The 26,187-nt window shown below is 40.5% G+C and overlaps 1 protein-coding gene across 5 annotated transcripts in view; it reads right to left on the bottom strand.

Annotated features, from left to right (window-relative positions):
* The window catches only part of C9H10orf67 (chromosome 9 C10orf67 homolog), a 155,326-nt gene extending 129,372 nt beyond the window's left edge, over positions 1 to 25,954 (bottom strand). For all 5 annotated transcript variants that reach the window (XM_027594210.2, XM_027594212.2, XM_027594213.2 and 2 more), the window contains exons 1-4: positions 25,816 to 25,954; positions 11,706 to 11,826; positions 5,817 to 5,960; positions 4,211 to 4,285 (exon numbers count right to left, since the gene is read on the bottom strand). In XM_027594210.2, the coding sequence (XP_027450011.1) occupies positions 4,211 to 4,285; positions 5,817 to 5,960; positions 11,706 to 11,826; positions 25,816 to 25,910 (435 nt within the window). In that variant the 5' untranslated portion in view covers positions 25,911 to 25,954. The remainder of the gene's footprint in view (positions 1 to 4,210; positions 4,286 to 5,816; positions 5,961 to 11,705; positions 11,827 to 25,815) is intronic.
* Between the last annotated feature and the right edge of the window lie 233 nt (positions 25,955 to 26,187).

Below are 26,187 nucleotides of genomic sequence, written 5' to 3'. Positions count from 1 at the left end.
CAACGCCCTTTAACACTGTTACAGGAGTAACCATCCTGAAGGGCACAAAGGCACCTCTCTTTCTCCTGCTCAGAAAATTTCAAGCATTTCCCATTTTCTGCAGAACAACTGTAGAGACATGACATAGATGGGAACTGGACTCCCAGCTCCACCTGGTCATGGGGCTGAACCAGGCAAAAGATACTTGGACTTCATCTTTGGGCACCATGTTTTGGATGAACCGGATAGCACAGGCATTTCTGTAGCAGCCTAATTTACACCTTGAAATTAGCAAGAGCACTAGGTAAGAATCTGAGGGCATGACGTGGTTCCTGTTATTACCACCACTCTCTGTGCCACATTAGAAATTGAAGAATTGCTGTGGGCACCAGTTCTTGCTACTTGCTCATGTGAAGACTGAATAAAATGATACATCTAAACTCCTTCGTGTGGTGCCCGGCACAAAGAGAGCACTCAATAAAGCATAGCTCTTTAACTGTTATTAATAAAAACATAAAAATAAAATAAAATAAACATACCTGTGCAAACTTTCATGAATTCTCCTAAGTTATTCGGTTTCACAGAATATTGCTGGGCGATCTATGGCTAATGCAACCCAGGAACTGAATTTTTAATTTAATTTCAACTTCCATTTTAAGAGCCACCCATAGCTACTGGCTACTATGTGGGGCAATGCAACAGCAACTCTGACCAGGTCCTATTTGCCTTTTCACACGCTATTGAAAGTGGGAAGCCAATTTGCCTAAACAGTTTTGCCTACCCAACATCTCTCCTTTAAGTATCAAAACCTCTCTTTTCCATTTGGGTAAACCCTGTCCTTGATATTATCTCCTGCGATGGGTACATCACTCTGGCTTGGCTTGTGGTGGGAGTAGGGGACAATAACTAGGCCAGACTGGTCAGAGTCAGTCTTGAGACTCTTGTAGGAACTATCTAGAAAGAGATGCTCTGTCTAAGGTTGCTCTTACGTGAAGAGAACCTGCCTGGAAATTAAACTGTCAGAGAAGAAGGTAGAAGCAGGGGATGGACAGTTTCTTGATAACATTATTTGAGCACCTAGATCCAGCTTTTCCTGAAGTCATTACTATCACTACACTTTACAGTTACATGAACCAATAAACTCCTCTAACTAATGCCAGTGTGAATTAGGTATGTATCACTGGCCACTAAGAACATCCTGACTAAGAGACACTATGTCACCTACCTAGAATCCCTTTGTATTTCTTATCTACCAACTGTGAATTTACTTTAAAACTCAGCACAAATATCTTCTCTGTGAAGCCTCCCTAAAGCATGAAGGCAGAAATAACTGCTCCCTTTGTGGTGCTTCCATATCTCCTGTTGTATGTTTATCTCTGCAGTGAACAAAGTATATTATGGCTGAGTTTATAATTCACCCCTATTCATCTCTCTTTCATCTTTGTAATGTCAGTATGCACCATATCCTAGCACACAGTACTCATTCAACACGTGCTTGGTTAAATTGAAGATGAATTTCTTCTACTTTAAGTTATTATAGCCTAATATTTTATGTAGTTTGTTGCTGCCTTTATCCATTAAGATAAGTATGTTTATTATGTTGAGCCATATGAAATTGCTGATATTTGACATTTTGGGCTCCAAAAGTGGCAATTTCATACAGTTCAACATAACAAATACTGACAATTATTATAGATATCTTAAAGGCAATTTACTGTATCTACAGTCAGTGGTCAGAAACCTACAAGCCTAAATACTAAGATAATAAAGGAGAACAAATGACCAGTACCAAGGAGTGTCATGAATATGTGAAATATTCATTTATTTAGCAGGCATTTAGACTGCACTTATCTTATTCCAGGCACTATTGTAAGTGCTTCACAGGGATCAATTCATTCCCTCCTCATAACAAGCCCATGAGGGGGGCACTATTATGATCCTCATTTGACAGATGACAAAACTGAGGCAGAGAGGTTCAGTATTTTGCCTAAGGTCACATAATGATAAAAGGACAGAGCCAGGAGTCTAACCCAAGGAGTCTGACTCCAGCCAGGGTCCTTGTTCTAAAGCACACATTATGCTAACTCTTAACCACAATGCTACATGGTGCTGGCAGAACTATTAGAGAAGTCGTCTATCCAACAAAGGCAATTGGAAGTTGCTTATTGATGTGAGTGCAAGGAAACCATGCCAGCTCTCCATTTACTGCTGCATAATACACCTCCCCAAACTTAGTGGCCTAAAACCACAACCGTTTATCATGCTCTCGAGCTCCATGGGGCAAGGAATTAAGACCGGCACAAGGGGATGGCTTGTCTCTGCTCCATTAATGCCTGGGACCTCAGATGGAAAGACGAAATGGCTGGGGGCTGGATGACTTAAAAGCTGAGCTCAGTTGAGCCTGTGGACCCAGTACCCACATGCAGATCCTCCAAACAGCTTGAGCTTCTCACAACATGGCAGCTGGATTCAGAGAGCGCGAATCCAGACAGCAAACATTCCAAGAGGATGAGAATGAAGTTGCAAGGCTTCTTTTTGACCTAACCTCCAAACTGGTGCAGCATCACCTTCTATACCTAGGAGCAAGGCACCGAGGCCAGCCCAGATTCAAGGAGGGGGAATTAGGCTCCACCTTTGTGTGGGAGAGGACAAGGTAACACGGCAGGTGAGAAAGACAGGGTCACAGCACTTGTGGAATCACAATCGGCACAGAGTCACAGAGACTGTTGTCAGAGCAGTAGGTCCTGGAATGTTTTCAGCTGGAAATTACTGAACCCGCAGCTTAAACACTAGGAGGAGTATTATCTCATGAAATGAAAGGGCCAGAGGCAGGGCAAGTCCAGAATTATGTAGTTGCTCAATGATGTTCATCAAGGCCCCTAGTGCTTACTATCTTTCCACCCTGCTACCTTTAGCACATCCAAAATGTCTCAGTCCTTGGTTGTAGGTTGGCTGTGGCAATTCCAAGCATCAGGAAACAAAAATGTCAAAGAAAAAAGAAGGATGTTTATTCCCACAAAGCTCTTTATTTTTTTTTTTTTTTTAGGATTTTATTCATTTATTTGAGAGAGAGCACGACAGAGAGAGCACAAGCAGGGGGAGCAGCAGAGGGAGAAGCAGACCCCCTGTGAGCAGGGAGCCCAATGTGGGACTCGATCTCAGTACCCTGAGATCATGACCTGAGCAGAAGGCAGCCATTTAACCTATTGAGCCACCCAGGGCCCCCCCCACAAAGCTCTTTAAATGACAAAGAATAACCTCCTCCCCAAACCTCACAGCCAACTTAGCTTCAGGTCACATTGGTCAGGCACCTGACCTTGCCTACGTTCACACCACATCTGAAAAGGAAGCAGGGAAAGAAAGGATCTAGCATTGTGGCTTCATAGTAAGAAGCGCTTCTGCGAATAAGGAAAAGGAGGAGGGAGAATCACTGCTGAGTCACCAGTATCTGCCACAAATACAGGCAACTATCCTTTCACCTAGCAATTATTAGCTGATCGCTAATCATGCATCAGGCACAGCACTAAGAGGCAGGCAGAGCAGTGAATAAGACAGACAACATCCCTGCCCTCATAAAGCTTACAGTCTGGCATGGAACAGAACATGTAACAGGCAATTACATAATTAAATACAAACGTGATAAATGCTATGAAAAGAAGTATGCAATCAATGCACAATTTGCCATAATAAAAAATATTTCTTCCCAGAGGTTTATTGAAATGAAAGACAAGAATACAGTTATAAAATCTAAAAGAAGCACAAGGTCCTTAGTAAGCCTAAAAGGTAATCATTGAAAACTATGAATGTTCCCATCGTGTAGGAGAGTGAAACACCATATATGGCAGATAGACATGTCCTCATCAGTAGAAGAGTTACTCCACCAAGGGGTCAGAGACAATTCATTGGGATTTACAACAATCGCAATGAACTCTCTGAGACTATCTGACCTTCTATCCAACTGCATGCTCACCAAACAGACTTCGTCACTTACCTGGACACCAGACTGGAATTTTCCAGTCTCTGCAAAGTTATATCTGTCACCATAAAATGTTATTTTGGTCAATTTAACGTGAGTGTGAACAGTCTTAGGCCTGATCCCTTTTCAGTGACCTGAAAACTGAGCAGACAGATCTTCAAAGCCAAAAACACAGACTGGGAACCCCCAGCGAGCCCCACTCTGCATTCGCAGGATGGGAAGCTGGCCTTGCCCATGACAGCACTAAAAACCCACCTTGTACATTCCTTTGATAACAGCTATGGCATCAGCCAACTGCTGATTGTAGCATTTTCTTATAATGTCCTCATTCTGCAAACCAAAAATAAGTACAATGAACACCATACTGAATTTCCAAATATGACTCTCTCACCCTACTAAAGGACTCAGTATAAAACCATCATTCAGATCATCCCAAATCTTGTGAAAACTCCAATTTGTAATCATTTCTCCTATACTATAGCTATTACACTGCATTCAATTTTTTAAAAAGATTTATTTATTTATTTTTGAGAGAGAGAGAGAGAGAGAGAGAGCACGCACATGAAAGAGTACACACATGTGAGCAGGGGGAGGGGCAGAGGAGAGGGAGAGAGAGACTCTCAAGAAGACTGCAGGCTGAGCACAGAGCCTGACGCAGGACTCCATCTCACGACCCTGAGATCGTGACCTGAGCCGAAATCAAGAGCCAGCCACCTAGCTGACTGAGCCAGCCAGGTACCCCACACTACATTCAATTTTTACTTAACTATAAGCAATATAGAGCTCAAATGGATAAAATAAATATAGATAATCTGAACATTTTATTTCACTTTACATATTTAAGTCTTTTTACTGTCTTCCTAGAACTGCTCTTAAAAATAGTAAAACCTATTTGTAATTCATGTCCTCTCTTGGTCCTTGTACCTTTTGAATGGGATATGCTCATAAAAAGAAATCTAGAGCCACTAATCCATAAAACAGAGTCATTTTCTGATTAACCAAATCAGTTGACCATTGTTTTGTATAACAATGAAAAACATTATATTAAAACCCACCACAAACTTTGATTCTGATTTCAATTCTGATTCCAGCATGGAGTGCAAACAACAATTAGGCTTTAGAGTCAGACAGAACTGGATTTCAGTATTATTGTGCCACTTTCAATCTGTCTGACCTGAAGCAGGTTACTTAACCTTGGCATCTCAGTTTCCTTATCTATAGATCAGGGATAATCGGGTTTCATTTAAGCATTGTTGAGAGACTTATGGAAGGAACACATTTAAAAGGCGTATAGTGGTTCTCAGAATGGTGGAGTCAATAGAAGATGAGGGGTTTGTGTGTGTCTTATAACTGAAGAAAAGCAGTCTCTATTCTTAATGACAGATAAATATGCTAACCTGACCAAAGAATTTAGGAAATTCCTTGAAGCAGCTGAGTTTTCAAGCCTTTGGCTTTTACAGAGATAATAAGTACAAATAATATCCGATAAAATTGTGCTTAAGAGCCAGATCTCAAACATCAAACTGTCTGGCCAGGAAAATAAACTCTGCTGTTTAACTGGTGGCCTTGAGCAAGTTAATTAAACTTCCTGGGCCTCAATTTCCTCATCTGTAAAAGAGGGATAATAATTGCACCTACTTCATGAAGTTAGTGTGAGGATTAGATTAATTTGCATACAGAGTACTTACAAAGTTCCTGATACAAAGGAAAGCTATTATATGGATTAGCTATTATATGAGACACAACATATGCAAATTAAATTGCCCCCCACACTAGTTGCTAAATTCAAAACTGTAGTACATACCTATCTAAGCACAAGATCAATCCACATATAAAACAAAGGAAATGAGAGAACTTTTACCTCTTGATAATGTTTTTCGATTGTTAGGATCCTGTCATGTAGAGCAGTGAAGAGATTGAAAGACTCTTCTTTAAGACGGTCCTCAAATTTCAACTGAAGCAATTGTTTGAGGAACCCAAAATCCACTTGAAGAGATCTAATAATCTGAAAAATGGAAAAACATACATTATTGAAGACAGTAAGGGCACTCTGTGTAAAGATTCTAGTACATTGTCTGGTTCTGGGGGTAAAGAGGCAAATTTTTATATGCCTCTTTGGCATACTGATTATTTTAAAGAAACTGCAAACACAGGAGAAGCTCCAAAACTGAGTAGAAGTTACCCTTTTATAAGAGACATTTACATTTAGAAGGGAAAGCGCCTCCCTAGCTATACCAGCAAGAAGGGGATGAGTTAAAATCTCTAGAAACTCTTATGCAGATTTAAACCTGCATAACCACCATATCCTTGTTTATTGTGCTTTTCCTCATAACCTCCCATAACTTCTCCCTTCCTCCCCCAACATCTTCTTTTGTCTTTAGTTGAAGGTGGTATTTAAGGCCATTTCAGAGAGTTACTCAGTTTTCCTGGGTCTCTTGCTTGTGTTCACGAGGTGTACATGTTACTAAATTGTTTTTCTCCTGTTAATCTGTCTCCGGTCAATTTGATTCTTAGAGCAACTAGAAGAATGTTGAAAGGTAAAGAAAAAATTTTTCCTCCCCAACATGGGCATATGACCTGGAATGTAGTCAGGGGCCTGTCCTGCTTTTTAAGAATACCTCTGGAATATGGTATACATTGGAGAACTCCAGTTAATCTGCTAAATTAATATATGCTAATGGAGTAAGGGAGAGAATGTTCCTGGTCGTTTCTTCCCGTCCAGGATAAAGTACCTGGGTTAACAACAACCCTTTATCGTACCTCCAAAAGGTATAGTCCAAGATGTGGACATTAAATCAGGAAAGATAGGCAAAAATCCACATTTGTTGTGAATTTACTAGCCAAGCAAATCAGCATGTTGACTAAGAATCATTTCTGATCATCAAAACATATAATGTATTTTTGTCTCCCACCATCTATTTAAAATGTATTCACTAGGCAATCTTCCTCTGCCCTGAATGGAAACTCTAGTCAATTCCAGGGCCTTTCTGCTCATTCTTGGGAAGAGAAAATCCTACTGTCACTCAAAACACAGCCTCAAAGTGGCATTTAGAATATTATTACCATGAGTTAAACACATTCAAAGTAAGACTGGGTGATCATTGCTACTCCTTCCTCAGCCCCTATGAATATAGAACTTTTTTTTCTTCTTCCTACTGTTGGGGGTCCTCTGTGGTTTTAGATCATTCTACTGGATAGGGCCCAGAATGACGCCATGATGATGCACTTTCTCTCTCTCTCTTTCTCTTTCATAGGCCACATATGGTCCATAGGAAACAATCACACATTCCTCACCCCAACAACTTTGGAAGTATAGAATGATCCCAACTTAGCGACTCCATCTTCCTAGTTTCCTTAAGCATGGATCAGCACCAGTCCTCTGTGTTTTCCAAAAGCAGCAAACGTACTTCAGGTTCCATACAAGCCTGCTTTACTAGCTTTGAGTTGAGGAAGATCGCTTCTGGTACCTCTTCCCCTATAAAGAGCATGGCAATAGTGTTTTCTCGATCACTTCAGTAATTTTTCCTCTTCACCTCCTGACTCTTATTTTTATTATCCTTGATCTATTTCAAAAGCTAAGAGTCATTGATCTGATATGCAACATTCCTTTTGCAAATCCTGCAAATGGGATCTAACTCAAATTCACTTTGAATTTGATATCTGGTGTACTAGCATCCTGGAAAGAATCTCATTTTAGTATCCTGAAACCATAGAGAAGATTTTATTTTGCAGATGAGGATAATAAGACTTCAAGTGGTTAATGACTATCTAATGCAACGTTGCATGACCAGTAATGGAAGGCCCAGATTTGAACAGTTATGACTGACTCATAGCCCTATTTCTCTATATCATGTTGTCAACTCATGAAGGGTACTATGTTGACAAGTCATTTTTAAAAAACATTTGAAAGCAAGTGAAGTCTTAAGGAATTCCTTAAATTCCAGCAACAGGCAGAGATGACTTTGCCTTTAGAAGACCCAGTCCTGTATGGACTGCATGTTCTGAGGAAGGGAGGCACAGAAATCCTGTATGGTCAAACAAGCTCCACTGGATCTAAGACTCCCACAGATCACTATAAACTCTAGATAAAATAGGAACAAAACACAATCATTATTCTGGAGAATAAACAGAAACAGGAGAATCCGGGAGGGGATTCAAAAGTTGGAGGAAGGACTGATGCAGGGAGAGATGCCTGCTGGGGTGGCTGTGTTCGGTGACCTCACAAGGCAGCCAAATCTCAAATAGAAATCATTGGCCTTTATGGTCTGAATAATAAAGGGACAGAGCAACCACAGATACTGGATGTGATCGTGTGTGCTTCCTAAAAAGAAAAAAACCAAAGAGAAGGAGTGCAACCATTAAAAGAATAAAGATACCATGATTAACTTAATTCCCAGTAGAGGAGAGAATAGGAACTAAAGAAAGTTTATCAATCCAATGAAAAGTAGGGAGGTAGAAAAAAAGAGGTATAAAAGAAGAAGCTAAAGAGAAATTACAAAATAAGTTGGCAGAAAAATAAAAACATATTAGTAATCACAACTAATATTAAGAGAATAAACTAGCTGTTGAAAAAGATTATAAGATTGGATGTTTTTTAAACCTACTATCTATAATCTGTAAAAGTTATACCTAAAAATGCAACACAGAAATGAGGTCAGTGTAAGAATGAGAAAGATTTACCAGGCAAACATTATACCAAAGAATGTTGATATAAGGATATTAGCATTGAATAGAATGGCAAAATATATATATTCACATACATATATATATACACACACACACATATACACATACATATACACTCTCAACTATTACCAAATGAAAATTATTTTTAATTTCTTATATCCAGGGCACAGTGACAAAGACTGACCTCATGTGAAGCCTCGGTACAAGTTGCAAACACCAAATAATTTGTCTCACAAAGAATTTTCACTGATAACAGAGGACTGAATTTAAAAATCAACAACATAACAATAACTGAAAAGCATACCTGGAAAATGTTAGAGCATTTCAATCTAATGCTAATAAATATTAAAAGCATTAACTAATAAAATAATTAGCATTATGAATACTAATAAAAATGCTACATTTCAAAATTTGTGGAGTGAAGGTAAAGAAGTAATTTGTGGGAAATATAGGTCTGTAAATGCTTATAAAAGAAAAGAGGGGGCCACAAAAATAATGATCTATAGACATTGTAGCTGACAACCCACTATCCATTATACTGGTTCTTCCTTACTGAGAGGACCGGGACTTTGTCCAGACAGAAATATGTCCAGCTAAAATGCTCGCTACTCTAGAACTCCTTCCAGTTAAGGTGGTCAAGTTGAGGCCAATGATAAATAAGCTGGGGTTTTCTATAGAAAGTTCCCGCTTTCCTCACATGGCCACCACCACCCCTCCCTACTTCTCTCATAGTCTCCGTCCTGTATGAAATGCAGATGGAGCCTGGAAGTGTAGCAGCCATCTTGCTACTGTGAGGTCAGAAATATGAAAGCAAAAGCCATTAATAATGGAGATTTAAAAAGATAAAACAAGTCTGGTATATAGATGACAACAGAGAGCTACTGCCCCAACTACAGATGATGTCTAATTCTAAGTGACTTCTTATTTGATTAAGCCAATATAGATGCATTTTCTAAGAATAGAGCTATATGACATCCTAACTGATACTGAGATCCAACTCAAGGAATCAGAAAAAGGAAAACTAAGTGAACCCCAAATAGTAGAATAAATTAAAAAATAAAGATAAGAAATTTATTAACTAGAAATAAAGATATGACAGAGAGGATTAACCAATGTAAAAGTTGGGTCTCTGAAAAAAAATAATGAAATAGATAAAACTGCCAACATTCATTTAGAAAAAAAAGAAGAGGTATGCACACAATATTAGCTTTTTATTAGGTAAATAGGTAACTACAGACACAATAAAGATTTAAAAATAAGACAGTCAACAATATGCCAATAATTTGAAAACTTGACAAAATAAATACTTTTATAGAAAAACATAATGTCAAAACTGACCCAAGAAGATTTAAGAGAACCTTAATATATCCATAACAAGATAAAAATAGCAATAAAAATAAGCACATACAGTTTTACAAGCAAGTTCTAACAAACACTGAAGAGATAGATAATTCCAACCTCATGCCAACTATTCCAGAGAATAGACTAAGGAACACCTTCCAGCTCATTTTATGAAATACTATGACCTTGGTACCGAGATTGAACAACAACAGTACAAGAAGAAAAGAAAATTATAGGACAGTCTCTTATGAACACGAATGGAAAACAATCATTAGTAGAATTATACAAATGATGCAGAAAACAGAAAGAAATATTATAGTCCAGTTGGGTTCATTCCAGGTTTACTATTCAAAAGTCAGTTTTCACATCATCCCATAAAGGAAAAAAACCTTATGACTCAATAGATCCATGAAAAGCATTCAAATCCAGTCATTCATGATATTTTTAGATGCCTTTCATTAATTAAAAATAGAGGAAACACCCTTAATCTGATTTAAGCATCAGAATTTGGTTCAGCTGGATTTTAAAAATCCAAATAACAAAAGTGCAAAAGAGAAATAAGTTTATTTCTCTTTCACTAGAAATTGATGTAGGCAATCAGGGGTGAAAATGACCTAAGATCCTTCTATCTTATTACTATGCTGTGTATATTGCCTCAAAATCAGGGCGCAAATGGTAGCGTCCCTGTTCTAGGCACAGAAATAAGGAAAGAAAGGGAGGGAAGGAGGGAGTGAGGAAGAGGAGGGAGGAAGGGAGAAGAGGAAGAGGAAGTGAAGTAGCAGACAGTAAGTGCACGTGAGCTGTTTCTTAAAGAAGATTCCCAAAGCTGCCCCATAATATTTCAGTCTAATTCTACTACCAGAACTTAGTCATTTGGACATGCCCAGTTGCAAAGAAATAAAGTTATAAAACTTTTCCGAAGGTATTACTAGAAAAGGCAACAAATTGGCAAGTATGTAAGAAAAGAGACACCTCCAAAAGTTACTAGTGGGGGTGTAAATTGGTACAACCTCCATGGAGAGCAATTTGGCAATATCCTTCAAAATGACTAATGCATACATCTTCTGACTCAGAAATTCCACTTTGAAGTTTATGCCACAGATTGGCTGGCCTCTGAATATGTACAGAATTCTTCATCACAGTAGAAGGTTTGAAGCAACCAAAATGTCCATTAATAAGGGCGTAGCTTAATAAATGATGCACATTTTATGATGGATACACTTGTGAAAATGACGAGGAAACTACCAATACGGGATGATTTTCAATGGTTTTATTGATTAGGGATTTTAATAACTCTTGATATCCGAGGTGTATGAAATGTTCTGTTTCTTTACAATCAAAAAAGATCCAAAGGAAATATGGTGGAGAGTCAAGATTTGACAAAGCTGTAATGGTGGGTAACACAGTGATTCATTATATTACTCTCCACATTTTTCGACAATCCAAAAATATTTCATAATTTCTAAAAAGTAGCATAAATAGAAAATTCCAAAGAGAGTAAAAACATACTTCACCAAACCAGTTAACATATATAAGCATGATATAAATATAAGCAGTAGTTGATAACAAATTATTTTTAAAAACACGACTGTCGTCCAATTCAGCTTCTAAAAGACGTTAAGATCTAAAAATTTTTAGTCATTTCAACTCTGCAAAGGAAAGAGACATCAAGGCAAACAATACCCAAAATAATCTCAGAAGTTTGAAAATAAATCCAATTTACCCGTATTAGCTTTTCTGTAGATGAACTCAACTCTTTTAGTGGCAGAATTTCACTGTAATCTGTTTGAGTAGCATGGTCTGTGCAGAAAAAGCCAATCTTCAAATCATCTGAAATATTAAGTCTGGAAAAAAAATGGAGAGTAAAAGTGCTTTATAGAATAGACATTTCCTTTACAATATGTTATTGCACATAGTTTTGTGTAAATAATGTTATATTTTAAAGATTCAAAGGGACTGGTAAAGTGAAAAAAGCTCGGAATTGTCTGCTCATGATTTGGGGTTTTCCCTGCCCTGTGGCATATTGCTCTGTTACTCATCTTGTTTCCATTTTCTGAGTTATGATCAGTTTGAGCCTCCTTTTAATATCCTATCTACCGTTTTACCTGGGCTACTGCTTAAAGCCAACATAAATTATGCAAGGGCATATCAAGTAAAAATATTTTAAGGTAGTGGTTCTCAAAGTGTGGCCTGAGGACCCCTGGGGTTCCAGGATCCTCTTCCAGGGAACCCACAAGGTCAAAATTACTTCCATAATAGTATTAATATTTTATTTGCCTTTTCCACTATCATGCTCTCACAAGTGTTCAGGGGAGTTTTCCAGAAGCAACAGATGATATGAGTGCAGGACGTGAATGGAGAAGCAGATATGAGAATTCAGCTATCACGCATTAAGCCAAGCATCGAAAAGATGTGCAAAAATGTAAAGCAATGACACTATACTCATACCGAGTTTCTGTAGTCTGGGAAAAATACAGTTCATTTTCTTTAAAATATGTTATTTACATTAGCATATAATTGGCTTACCATTACTTTAAATGAATTAACATACATATATTCTTAATTTCTCCTTTTAAAATTCTAATATGGTTACTATGTATAAACTAAAGCTCTTTGAGATCCCCAGTAATTTTTGAGACTATAAAAGTTCTTGAAACCAAAAAATTTGAGGATTCTTCCTTGAGATAATCATATGACCATCTTGTATTTGATTTTCAAATTCTATTCCTGAACAATTTGAGTAGGCAAGGAGTTTAAGTATTTGTAAACTCTTCCTACAGACCTTTAATGATGGGCCTCTCAAATAGTAAAAAGAAAGCCAATTTTCCGGATGCTCTCTCTTCGTCAATTTGATCAAACTTCCCACAACTACCAGCTTCTGAAATGTCAGCTAAAAAAAACAAAGCCACGAAAGCCAAAGTAGAATTATCAGACTTTTGGGGTGCCTGGGTGGCTCAGTCGGTTAAGCATCTGCCTTCAGCTCAGGTCATGATCCTGGAGTCCCGGGACTGAGCCCTGCATTGGGCTCCCTGCTCAGCGGGGAGTCCACTTCTCCCTCTGCTCCTTCCCCGCTTGTGCTTTCTTTCTCTCTCTGTCTCTCTCATTCACTCTCTCTCTGAAATAAATAAATAAAATCTTAAAAAAAAAAAAAGAAAAGAATTAGCAGACTTTTCAGTGCAGGCTCCAAAGACAGAGTGTGCTTTTATCTTCTCTTGTCTGCTGACCAGCTGGAGCAGACCCTGATGGGGGTACCCCATGCAACCTTTTCCCTCCTGTTTATTTGCTGGCAGAGTCTCAGGTTTATGTCCCACAGAATTCAGGGCAGGGTGATCATATTCCCACTGCCAAAGGTAAGTCTTGTCTGGTCTCAGCCCATCACAGAGATCCCATTCTTCTGGGCAGATTGTTTTAGGGGTGGGTATGGAACTTGGTTCTGGCAAGAATGACATGAGGAAAGATCTTCTGGGGGGCTTGGGGTAAAGCTTTTTATGTTCCTACACAGGGGCACCAGAGGAGAGTTTTCCTCTGTGACTCTGAACATTGCCATGTGTGGAAGTGATGCCAAGAAGTGCCACAGCCATCTGGTGACCACAAGTGGGGCCAGCCAAAGGGCAATGCCAGTACATAGATGATGAGCTTTTTATTTTTTTTAAAGATTTTATTTATTTATTTGAGAGAGAGAGAATGAGAGATAGAGAGCACGAGAGGGAAGAGGGTCAGAGGGAGAAGCAGACTCCCTGCTGAGCAGGGAGCCCGATGTGGGACTCAATCCCAGGACTCCAGGATCATGACCCGAGCCGAAGGCAGTCGCTTAACCAACTGAGCCACCCAGGCGCCCCGATGATGAGCTTTTTAAAAAAATCAGAAATAATTTTGACTACCAACTTTGTTTAGCCATTGACTCAACTAGCTCTAAAACCTGTCATACCTCTGGCCTTCCTGCAATGTCATGTAATAAACGCACCAATTGGTGAGAGCGTCTGTCAGTCAGAGCTGAAAGCATGCAGATATCCTAGCTATGTGACATTATGTAAATTACTTAATCTTTCTATGCCTTAGTTTCCTCTTACGAAAAATAATAGTGCCTATTTCCTAGAGTTATTGTCAGGATTATTGTGTTAATATCTAGAAGTACTTTGAATGATGCATGTCACTTAGTAAGCTCTCAAGAAATGTTACCTGGTATTGGTGCTGTGGTGGTACTTGTTACTATCAACTACTGTGTTCTGAAGTATCATATTTTTTCATCTGGTTTGGAAAAAAACTTTTGAAGTATAGTTATATTCAACCAAGAAAGACTAAGTTTAAATTTATAAAATTTTCAACACTTAATATAATGATTTTTCAATTAACCCCACTCAATTTTCAACTAAGCTTCTACACACTCCTTAATATCATAGTGATGACAGATCTCATCAGTAGCATTATCCAGATGGGGAGGGAACAGCAGTAATGTTGTATATCTCAGTTTCAACTAGTATTTCTGGTGTTTTTCCACAGAAAATTATATTTTAGATTTGCTCTAATTTCATTTTAGGAGCCTATATATTTTTTTTTCTCACTACCAGAGTACTGTTAGAAGAGGCAATCTCCTTGGACCCTGAGTGTCCCTGCACATTCTTTGTGCATATGCCAAGAATGCAAAATCCTGACCACTCTTTCCACAGGCCATTCCTCAGAATTGTGTTTGCAGTGAGCAGCCTTAAAGGATGAGGTAATGCCTTTCTTCAGCCAAGAAGCAGGCTGATAATCTTTACTATGAAAGTGGTGAGCTCAGGGATCACTTCCTTTAATGCAACACACTGTGTATACAGGTATCCAAGATGGGTCTTTACTGTCACCCTCTTGGCCCTGAGGGGGCATGGCAAATCAACACAAATAAATATGAAGGTCTGGATACTGTTTTTGCAATGATGATAAAGTCCTTTGTCTCTGACCCAGGAGTCTTGTGTCTTCTGTGAATGGCCATGAAACAAGCAAACTTGTAACTTGTAAGTAGGGTAAGATCTCAAACACTGCAAAGTCCTAACCCATAAAATCCTCTCAATAAATGCTTGTGGTATTGAAAATTTTTTAATTTTAATTTTATTTTTTAAAGTTTTTTTATTTATTTAAGTAATCTCTACGCCAAACATGGGGCTCAAACTCATGATCCCAAGATCAAGAGCTGCAAGCTCTTCTGACTGAACCAGCCAGGCATCCCTGTATTGAAATTTTTAAGACTAAGGTATAGTAATTAACTAAAAAGATCATCAATATTTAAAATTTTGCCTACCTAAAATTTGTAACCATTTTTGAAAATCATTTGTGAAAACCACCACTAAATTATAATTATTATGTTAAAATTCAGTATGATATTGGACTACACTATAGAAATGGCCGAATCATATGATCAATTATGATAAAATTTTAAAGCATAACGTTTTAAAGCAGTTTATAAGAAATAAGAGAAAACCGATTTTTAAGTGGTGATGACATAAAATTTCAGGGAAAATGTGTTTGATACTTTTCAAGGATGGCAACTACTATCGACAAATTGTACATGTGGCAGGTTTTTTTCTAGAACATGTGTTTTATAAATTTTACAGAAATTCTCTTTCTTATACATTTGGAAATCCTTTAAAACATGAAATAAAAATAAAATCCTTATACTTTCAAACAAGTGTCCCTCAAAATATAGACAATAAAAGTTTCCTAAAATTACTATAAGCCTCCAAATTTTCGTCTTTTTAATCTATCATTCCCATGATCCCTAGAGGTATCTTACTAAAACTCAGGTTGTTTTACTCTCCTGCTATAAGGACTTTGATAGCCTTCCTTTGTCCAAGAGAATTAAATTCAGTCTTCTTATTCTGACCTCCAAAATATAGGTGCAAGCTCCTTGTCTGAACTTCATGCATTTAACAAAGAATGACTGGGTACTTAATGTTTGCCAGGCACTGTTTCTGGTACCAAAGATAACAGGAGTGGACAAGTCAAAGTCTTTGTTCTCATGGAACTTAGATTCTAAAGGGAGAGACAACCAGTAAACAAGTAAACAAAAATATGTTATATTATATAAAATTATATTATAAATAAACTATTGATTTATTTTATAATTTTATATTTTATTTATTAATATTTACAGATCTTATTTATAAATATTATCATATTATTATTTATAAATTATTTATTTATAAATATTTATATAAATTTTACATAAGTTTATATACATTTATAAATATTCATTTATACATATGTATTAATAATTTATTATAAATTATTTTGTAATTTATAAATTATAAATAAAAATATATTATGTAAAAATATGAGGCATTGGTAAACTCATCTCTCATTACATATATCTGATGGACCATACTTACCTATTAAATGTTCTGAAAATATATCTACCTGGGCAGTACTGTCGGTCTAAGATACAGTCATCCCACAGTTCTGCTTACTAAAACCATATGTAGTCACTTTCTTTTCCATCTTCCTATTCCTTCCATTCCTTTCCCTTGCCAGGGTGGAGGAATCAACATGGTGGTCAATGACATGAGTGAATTTCTCCATGATGAGAAAGGTTGGAAGCTATGCAGAGGCAAAGGCCAACAGGCCTAGTAGCCAAGAATGTAGCAGGGGAGTGTGACAGATAGGAGCAGCCGCACAGAGCCAGCATGATTGGGAGACTGGGTACATAAATGTAACAAATGTAAAAAAAAAAAAAATGAGGAAAACAGAGCATCAGCCTTTGGCAACCACCATAGAGGTGACTCATTAAGGTGGGAGTTATCAATGACAGGTAAGGCTGGTCAGTGGAATTTGGATTAAGAAAAGGAAATTTTTTTTCCAAAAAGTAAAAATAGAATACTTTATGTACTAGCAATCCCATTTCTGAGTATATATCCAAAGGAAATTAAGTCATTACCTCAATATTTACACCCCCAGGGTCATTGAAACATTATTCAAAAGAGCCAAGGCATGGAAATAACCTAAGTGCCCATTAATGGATAAATGGATAAGGAAAATGTAATGTTTATATACAATGGAATATTCTTCCACCATAAAAAAGGAAGGAAATCCTGCCATTTGTGACAACATGGTTGAACACTGAGGGCATTATACTAAGTAAAATATGTAAGACAGAGGAAGACAAATATTGTATGATCTCACTTATTTATGGAATCTAAAAAACCCAAACTCATAGAAACAGAGTTTGGTGGTTGCAGAGGCTGAGGGGTGGGGAAATGGGGAGATGTTGGTCAAAGGGGACTGGAAGCAGCATACACCACGTTTGTGTATGCTACTTCACCCATTTTCCAAGTCCCGGGTAAGGCTGCCAGTTTTTATGGGAGCCTGGAATAAAAGAAATCTAGACTGTAGCGCAAGCTGCCCTTCCACTTGGACATTATGATCCAGCAGGTAATGGCACTATTTGTCTATGACAAATAATGGGATTATCTCTGATCTTCTGGCAAGCACCATGAAGAAAATCACAGGAGAGACATCTAGGGTTTTAGAGCAAATCTTATGCCTTCTTGTTATAGATGACTATTATCCTTTTGAGAAACAGCCCTGGCTTGCTATTAAGCCTGGAAAAGACTGAATGCATAAACATGAGTCATCAGGCCTGAGTTTTCCACAATAAATTGGGTTTTCTCTGACCCACCAAACCATAAAATTGGGCATAAGCAGCTTCAATCTCTTAAGACGGAAGTGACATAAGAGACCAGGCTCAAGCAGAAGGAAAGGACATTTCCAGGAGCCCATAGCTCCAGCTCCATTCCTCTTCCCCCTTCAATCCATAGTTACAGCCTCATGGGAAGTTCTGTATGATCAGCTGACTGAGGAAGAAAAGACTCAAGCCTGGTTAACGGGAGGGGGCTGCCATCAGAAGGGGGATACCTATAGTCCCACAGCTGCACTCAGAGGTGACCTTGAAGGACAGCCATGAAGGAAAATCCTTCCACTGAATAGAACTGACGTAGTACATTTTCTTGTTTACTTTTTCTGGATGAGAGCTAGCCAGAATTGCATATCTGTATTAATTTATGTACTGTTGCTAAAGTTTTAAGGAAGGAAGAAGGCTGAGAGATCAGTGACAAGAAAGTCTGAGGAAGAGTTCTGTGGATTTTACTAAGATTTTACCCTTTAAGAAGGGGCTCAGGCTAGGGGCGCCTGGGTGGCTCAGTCAGTTAAAGCGTCCAACTCTTGATTTTGGCTTAGGTCAAGATCTCAGGGTCCTGAGATTGAGCCCCATGTCAGGCTCCCGTTCTCAGTGCCGAGTCTTCTTGAGGTGCTTTCAAGTGCCCCTCCCCCCACTCATGCTCTCCAAATAAATTAAAAAAAAAAAAAGGGGGCACAGGCCATAAAGATATTTGTGCCTCATGTGAATTCTCACCAAAGTTATCCACCACAGAGAAAGTGTCCAATGATCAAGCAGGTAAAATGACACACTCTGTGGATAGCAGTTAGTTTCAGCCACCATCCCAGGGCTCACTCAATGGCCCTTGAATGAAACAGCTACGGTGGCAGGGATGGAGTTCAACAACATGGATTTCCCCTTACTGAGTCCGGCCTGACTGCTACAAGTGGAGTGCCTCATCAGCCAACCAAGAGATCAATACTGAGTCCCTAATATGGCAGTATTAACTAGTGGGGATAGCCAGCCACCTGGTGGCAGCCTAATAACACTGAACCTCTTCCATCATCCTCACTGGGAAAGACATATCTATCTATCTATCTATCTACCTATCTATATGTATGTATTCTGGACATGGATTTGTATTCCCTGACCATAATGTGTCTGCCAGAACCACCATCATTACAAAATGCCTTATCCACCCTTGTGATATGGTGCACATAATCACTTCTGATAAAGGTACTCATTTCACAGCCAAAGAAGTGCAGCAATGGGCTCATGCCCATGGAAATGACTGGTCTTACCACATATCCCATCACCCAGTACTGACTAGCCTAATGGAAGGGTAAAATAGCTTATTGGAGATTCGATTATGGCAGTGGTGAGACAGATCCATAAAGATGTGTTTCTGTCTCACAGGATGCAATGTGTGCTTTGAATCAGTATGTGGTACTATCTCTCCCACGACCAGAGGTCCAGGAACCCGGAGACAGAAGGGAAGTGGCTCCTCTCACCATTATTGCCTAATAACCCACTCCCAAAAGTATCGCTTCTTGTCCCAGCAACTTTATGATCTGCTGACTTGGAGATCTTAGTTCTCAGGGGAAGAATACTTCCACACAGAAACACAGCTATAGTTCCATTGAATTAGATGAGATTTAATTGAACCGATACCTGGCCACTTGGGGATCCTTTGGCCATTGAACCAGAAGGCGGAGAATGGGGTCTGGCTGTAGTGATTGATTCTGATAACGAAGGAGCGAGTGGGTTGCTGGTATACAATGGAGTCAGCGAAGACTATGTCTGGAGCCCAGGGGAGTCTCTGGGGTGCTTCTTTGCATTTCCATACTTGTCATGAGCACGCTATAAAGGCACACACAAGAGTTGTGTCTTTCCACAATGTCAGCTTTATTCAATCGTAAAGCAAAGTTAAATCACAATTATAAAGCAGGTTCAGGATTTCAAACTCAATGACATTTCACCATGTGATTAAACTTGGCTTCTTACACAGCATACAAAGCAGGACAGAGGACAAGCCACACAGCAAATGAGATAAACAGAAGGGTGTAGGAAGTTCACGAACCAAACGCAAAGTCAGTCTGGGGCGCGCCATTGAGACAAGGCCTCGGTCTGGTCTGGGTCAGCCCTGGGCACTGCCTGCTTCTGATGTTCAAGCAGGCAAGGATCTCGGTTCTGTTCGGAGATCCACCCGGCAGAGTCTTCGGTGGCAGTTGCCTTTTTTAAATGGCCAGACATAGAGGGGTCAGGTCTGAAGAGACTGACAGCTTGCTGCCAAAATCCTTTCCTGTTTAAAGGGATTTCATCGGCTGTGGGTCTCTGCAGCCCTCCTCTGTTGTCAATTGACGTGGGTCCCGGCGATGTCTCCTGGCTGCAGTACCTTACCTGCTTGTGTCACTGCTTGACATAGGCCCCTGCTTGACATGAGAGACTCCACTTTGCTCTCTACAAGGCTGTAGGGGAGCAGAATTTGCCACCCTAAAATTCGCCTCTTTGGCTTAAGGACTGTCCTGAGTTAGTTACTTTTTTTTTTTTTAAAGATTTTATTTATTTATTTGAGGAGAGAATGAGAGAAAGAGAGAGAGAACATGAGAGGGGGGAGGGTCAGAGGGAGAAGCAGACTCCCCGCTGGGCAGGGAGCCTGATGCGGGTCTTGATCCCGGGACTCCAGGTTCATGACCTGAGCCGAAGGCAGTCGCTTAACCACTGAGCCACCCAGGCGCCCACGAGTTAGTTACTTTTAAAGACCAGCAGGCAAAGGAGAAGCTCTGAAAACAGAGTAGAAGTTGCCCTTTTGTAAGGGACATTTACATTTATAAGGGGTATCTCCATTTGTAAGGGAGTCTCCCTAGCTGAACCAGGAAGAGAGGAAAGACTAAATCTCTAGAAACTTAACAGTGGATAAGGCAAGTACTTAAATCTGCATAACCACCGTGCCCTCTTTACGGTGCTTTGCTTGATAACCTCCCATAATGGCTCCACCCCTCACCCTCTAACATCTTATTTTGTCTTTAGGTGGAGACGGTATTTAAAGTGGTAGCTTGGGCCATTTGGGGGAGTTACTAAATTTTCCTGGGTATCTTCCATGTACACAGGAGGTATAAACATTATTAAATTTCTCTTTGGTTTTCTCCTGTTGATGTCTTATTACAGGGAGTCTCAGCCAAGAGCCTGAAGGGTAGAGGGAAAGTTTTTATTTATTTATTTATTTATTTATTTATTTGTTTGTTTGTTTGTTTGTTTATTTATTTATTTATAAAGATTTTATTTTTAAGTAATCTCTGCACCCAATATGGGGCTCTAACTCACAATCCCAAGATCAACAGTCGCATGCTCCACCGAATGAGCCAGCCAGGTGCCCCAGGAAAGTTATTTTTAGAGAACTCAGAACCTTTCAGGAATGAAGATTTGGATCTCCCAGCAGGGTGAAGAACCTCAGTCGGTCCGCATCTTCCAGCCAGCCGCGCGACAAGTCATCCCCATGGACCAGCTCTGGCCAGCACCCTCTGACAAGTTTCTTTGCCACCAGCCACGTCCTCTCCCAAGAGGTCTTAATCTCTGCCTTGGATGGGGGTGGGAGTGAGAGGGAGTGAGGGGGAGTGAGGGTCTTCTGAGTTCTTACTTCCTTTCGTGTTTACTCTCCCTCTGCCTCTGGAAGAGGATCGCAGCACCATTTTGCGTTTGCTATTACAAGACTGCTTAGAGTCTTCTTTTACCACTTCTACTGCCTTTTACTAGTTAAAAATGCTTTTTTTAAAAAAAATACTCCTTAATATTTAATAAGGAACAGATAATATTCCCCCATTTAAATACTGGCGAGGTTTCTGACTCCTGTCTAGATCTTGAGTGCTAGATCATCATAATAAATACAAATGGTCACTTAACCTGTTTCTTTATATTCTATAACACTGTACATTTAACAGACCTCATGCTTCATCCTCCCTGTCTAGAAATACAATCCTTTACCCTCCTCAGGGCCAAGCAGCTCCTTTTAACTATTCAGCTTCATTTTTCATTAAGCTTGAACATGTATGTTTTCTTTTCCATTTTAAGCAAAAAAATCTATTGTGGGCAATAGGTTTATGGAATGTGGGTAGCTATTATGAATATATGTTACATGTCAATTACATCTCAATAAAGCTGAAAAAAAAAGTTAAAAGTGTAAAAAAAAAAAACCACCCCAAATACATATATTTTCCGGATATGACTTAAAAACTTGGAATGTTTTCAGTTATTCCTTCTGGTATCATAATACTATAACACTACAATACAATGCTTTAAAATCAAGTCCAAAAATTTTATAGATACCTCCTACAGAGTGTTTAAAAATTATATTAAGCACTATTTATTGAGTGCTTAACTTGTGCCATGTGGTTCGTTAAGATGTATGCACTAACACCCATTTTCCCTTCAGGTCTTCCTCCCAATAATCTCATAAAATTATGAGACTGACTTTCTTGTTTCAAAGATACAGAAACCGGGGTTTGAAGAGAGGAAAGAATTCTTCTAAAATCATAAGCCTGAAGGGACAGATCCCAATTCTCCATCCCTCGGGAGAATAGACTCAGGGCTCTAAGGTCACTTGAGTCTTAAATTTTTGTATAACTGACTCAGAAAGATCTGGCTCATTCAGAATCTAAGTGAAACACGAAGGTTCATTCTTCTGTTTTCCGTCAAATTCCAAATGTCTCTGATTTTAAATGGCAACCTCCTTGCCTAGAATGGAAACCACATCACAACAAATTAGCTAAGTGGTTCCTACACAGGCCTTATTTATAGTCTCAGCAATTCGATTTCTGAATAATGGCTTAGTTGTTATGCATAAAATACAGTCTTGGAAAGATGACAATTATGTTTTTTGAACAAACTAGATACAAAATTAACATGTAAATTTAGTATAGAAAACAGACCCATGAATATTTATTAATAGAATGCAGTGACACTTCTCACTGGATCCTAGAATAGTTTATCATAACAACTGCTTATTAACGAATTAGTCAAAGAAAATGGTGTTAGGTGTGCTAAACTTTCACTATGGTGTACTGTTCAATTTTAAATAAAACATTGCTTCCCTCTTTTCCTCTTCAGGTCCTCCACCCCTACATCCATCTTTGTGCTAATTACTCCCAAACTGATACAGCCAGCCTGGACCTCTCTTGTGAACATCCTCCATTTGAAGGGTAGCAGAATATCGCACCCCAAAACATGCCTCTTTGGCACAGGATTATTTTGAGCTAATTATTTTGAGTACCGCAGACACAGGAGAAGCTCTGAAAACAAAGTAGAAGTTACTCTTTTGCAGGAGAAATTTATATTGATAAAGGATATCTCCTTTTGTAAGTGTCTCCCTCTCTATACCAGGAAGAAAAGGATGAGTAAATCACAGGAGAATATTATCAATAAACAAGGCACCAAACTGTGTAACAGCCATACTTTTGCTTACTGTGCTTTTCCTGGCAACTTTCCATAACTCACTCCCCTCCCCCCATCCAATCCCCATCCTTTGTCTTTAGGTGATGGTATTTAAGGTGGTGGCTTGGGCCATTTTGGGGAGTTACTCAGTTTTCCTGGGTATCTGCCATGTATACAAGAGGCATACATGCTATTAAATTTCTGTTTTGTTCCTCCGCTACTAGTCTGTCTTTTATCATGGGGTTGGTCTCATCCAAGAACCTACAAGGGTAAGGGAAAAATTATTTCCCCCCATCTCCTAGCTGGTTTCCCTGTTTCTGCCCTTATCTCCATTATAATTTATTATCAAAACAGCAGCCAGTGTAATCCTGTTGAAAGATTAATCATACCAAATCATTCCTCTGCACCAATCCCCCCTCACGGCTTCCCATTTTGATAGTGTGATTTATAATAAGAAATATATATTTTGGTCTTCATCCACAGTTCCTGCCTCAAAACTCCCAAGATCCTTGGAATTTCCTAAGTGATTTGAGCAATGGGATCATCTTTTGTTATATTTGGTATTTTGTCCTCAGTTCCTGAGATAGTCTCAGTGTGGAAAAAAGGTGAACTGTGGGGGTCTTTTGTAATTCATAACAAACTCCTTTGAACCACATCTGAGTCGATGTTAATGGGGGCACTTTTGGAAAGCCCCTAAGGATGGAGGCTGGGACCTGTCAGTCCCACTCCCACATCCTCCTCTGGAGGGGCAGGAGGTAGACCCAATCACCAAAAGCCAATGGTTTCATCAATTTGGCCTACGTAATGAAGCCTCCATAAAAAAAACCTCTGCACTACAAGTTTCAGCAAGCTTCTGGGTGGGTGAAGCAGAACATATCCAGGTGCCAGGAGGGTGGCACACTCCAAATTCCATGGGGACAGAAGCTTCTGTGCTCCAGATCCTTCAAGACCTCACTCTAAGAATCTCTTTATCTGGCCATTCATTTGTATCCTTCAATATTCTTTGTAATAAACCAGTCACCTCGTAGGTAAATTGGTTTTCTGAGTTCTATGAGTGGCTCTAGCAAATTAATTGAACCCACGGCAGGGGTTATAGGAACCTCTAACTTCAGGCTGAATGGTGAGAAGCACAGGTCTAAAAACCTGGATTTGCGATTGGCATCTGAAGGAGGAGGGGGCAGTCTTGTTGGACTGGACCCTTCACCTGTGTGATCCGACACTGTCTCTAGGTAGCAGAGAATTGAGTTAAACTGTAGGACACCTAGTCAGTGCCACTATCTGGCACTGTCCCCTTACCTCTGACCTCTTCGCTGCTCTCCCCTTCTCCCTCTGCTCCAGCCACACAGGGCTACTTGCTGAGCCTGAGACACACAGGCCCACCCCTTCCTGCTTCCTGTTCTTTCGGGGGAACACTTTGTTCCTTGATAGATCTGAATGGTTCCTCCATCAAGCCTACAGGTCTTCACCCCAACGTCATCTCTGAGAAGCCTTCCTCGACCACACACCAGTTCCTCTGCTCCCTCCCTGCTGTTCCTTCCTTAGCACGTACCACTAACTTCTTTATTACATAGCTTGCTTGCTTATCATTGGTTTCCTGACTAGAATGTAAACTTGACAAAGGCGGGCCTTCAGTCGGTTTGTAGATTGCTGCTTGCCCAGTGCCAAACTCTGCCCGAAATCCAGAACTGCATCCGTACTCCAGCCTCTCCCATTCCTCCCAGAGCACCAACACAGCCCCCTTAGCGCTGGGGGTTGGGCGGGAGAGAGAAATTAACATTGGCATCAGTGGTTCCTTTGTTCAGGCACCGTGCATTAACTGAGCACCTGGCACTGTCATTCTGTCCACTGAGCGCAGCCAGTGTGTTCTGCTGGAGAGTTCCACACCAGGCAATGCCAAGGAATCCAAGGCAGGAAGTCATTCCTATCAGTAAACAAGCAGAACAGGTTAGACACTGTGCCCATGGTGTTATTATGGGCCATTGCCAATATGTGCTTTCCACAACCACCAATAAACCAGGGCCTGTGTCTACCCTGATCTATTTTCACAAATGCACCCACTTACGCTGAGCTGGCAGCATTGTCTCACTGGGTCAGTCCCCACCATGCGGCAAGTACCGGGCTGGTCCTTTCTCACTCTGGAGCCTCAGTGTGCCGGGCTTGCCTCTCCAAGCCAGCCTACCAGGCACCATGAAGCCCTTGCTTTAGGGAATTCTAAGTGCTTGCACAGTAGCTAACCCAGTGCTGGCCACTTACTGATTTTAAAGGGTTTTTGGAAGGAAAAACACATTTTCCCAGACACCTCAGCTCTATATTATCCGAACAGACACAATACGGGCAGAGGGGGGCAAAGGATGATGAAAGGGAGGAAATGTAAAGAAAGGATCAAGGGTTAACAATGACGTTGGCAAACACCTCCAGGGTACTCTGTGTATATATGTACGGCGCTCGTCTAAACACAGTACGCACATGCACTCCTTTCATGTTCACTCTCAGCTACGAAGTAGCACCGTCCACCGCCGTCACGGCGGTTTCCCCACGAGGTAACTGCGACAGAAGTTTTTAAGGAACTCGCCCAACTCAGGGGCCCTGTAGAGGGTCGAAGGATTTGAACCCAGGCACTCTGGCTCCAGAGTCCGTGTTCTCAGTTTATGTGAATACACTTAAGAAATCAAATCAGCCGGCCTGGGGCCTGGAGCGCGGGCGGGAGGCGCGGGAAAGGGGCGCGTGGCCCGAAGGAAGGGGAGGTGGCGCTGCGCGGGGCGCGGCGGCTGGCGCGGGTCACCTGGGGCTGAACCGGAATTGTTCGATAGTCGACTCGAGGTTCTCGAGGATCTTCCGGCACTCCTCGGTCTTGGACGTGTCGTCCTCGCTCTCCATCGGAGCCGGGGGCTGGCCCCTGGGGCCGGGCGCCTCCCGCGCAGCTGCCGGCTCGGGGGAGTTGGGAGTCCAGAACCCGGCGTCCGTTGCCATGGCGACCCCTGGGGGGCGGAGCGCGGGAAGTGGCGGGCCGGGGGGCGCGGCGGACCCGCCCCTGCCCGCCTGCCTCGGGGCTGCCCCACCCCGCGCGCTCTGTCCCGGACGCCCGCGGGCCAGGCCGCCGCTGAAATGTCCCCACGAAAGCGGGACCCGTCTCGATACCCCTGCGAGGTGCCTC

The sequence above is a fragment of the Zalophus californianus genome, chromosome 9, assembly GCF_009762305.2.
Source record: "Zalophus californianus isolate mZalCal1 chromosome 9, mZalCal1.pri.v2, whole genome shotgun sequence".
Lineage (NCBI taxonomy): Eukaryota > Metazoa > Chordata > Mammalia > Carnivora > Otariidae > Zalophus > Zalophus californianus.
This window is presented reverse-complemented; position numbering and strand designations above follow the sequence as displayed.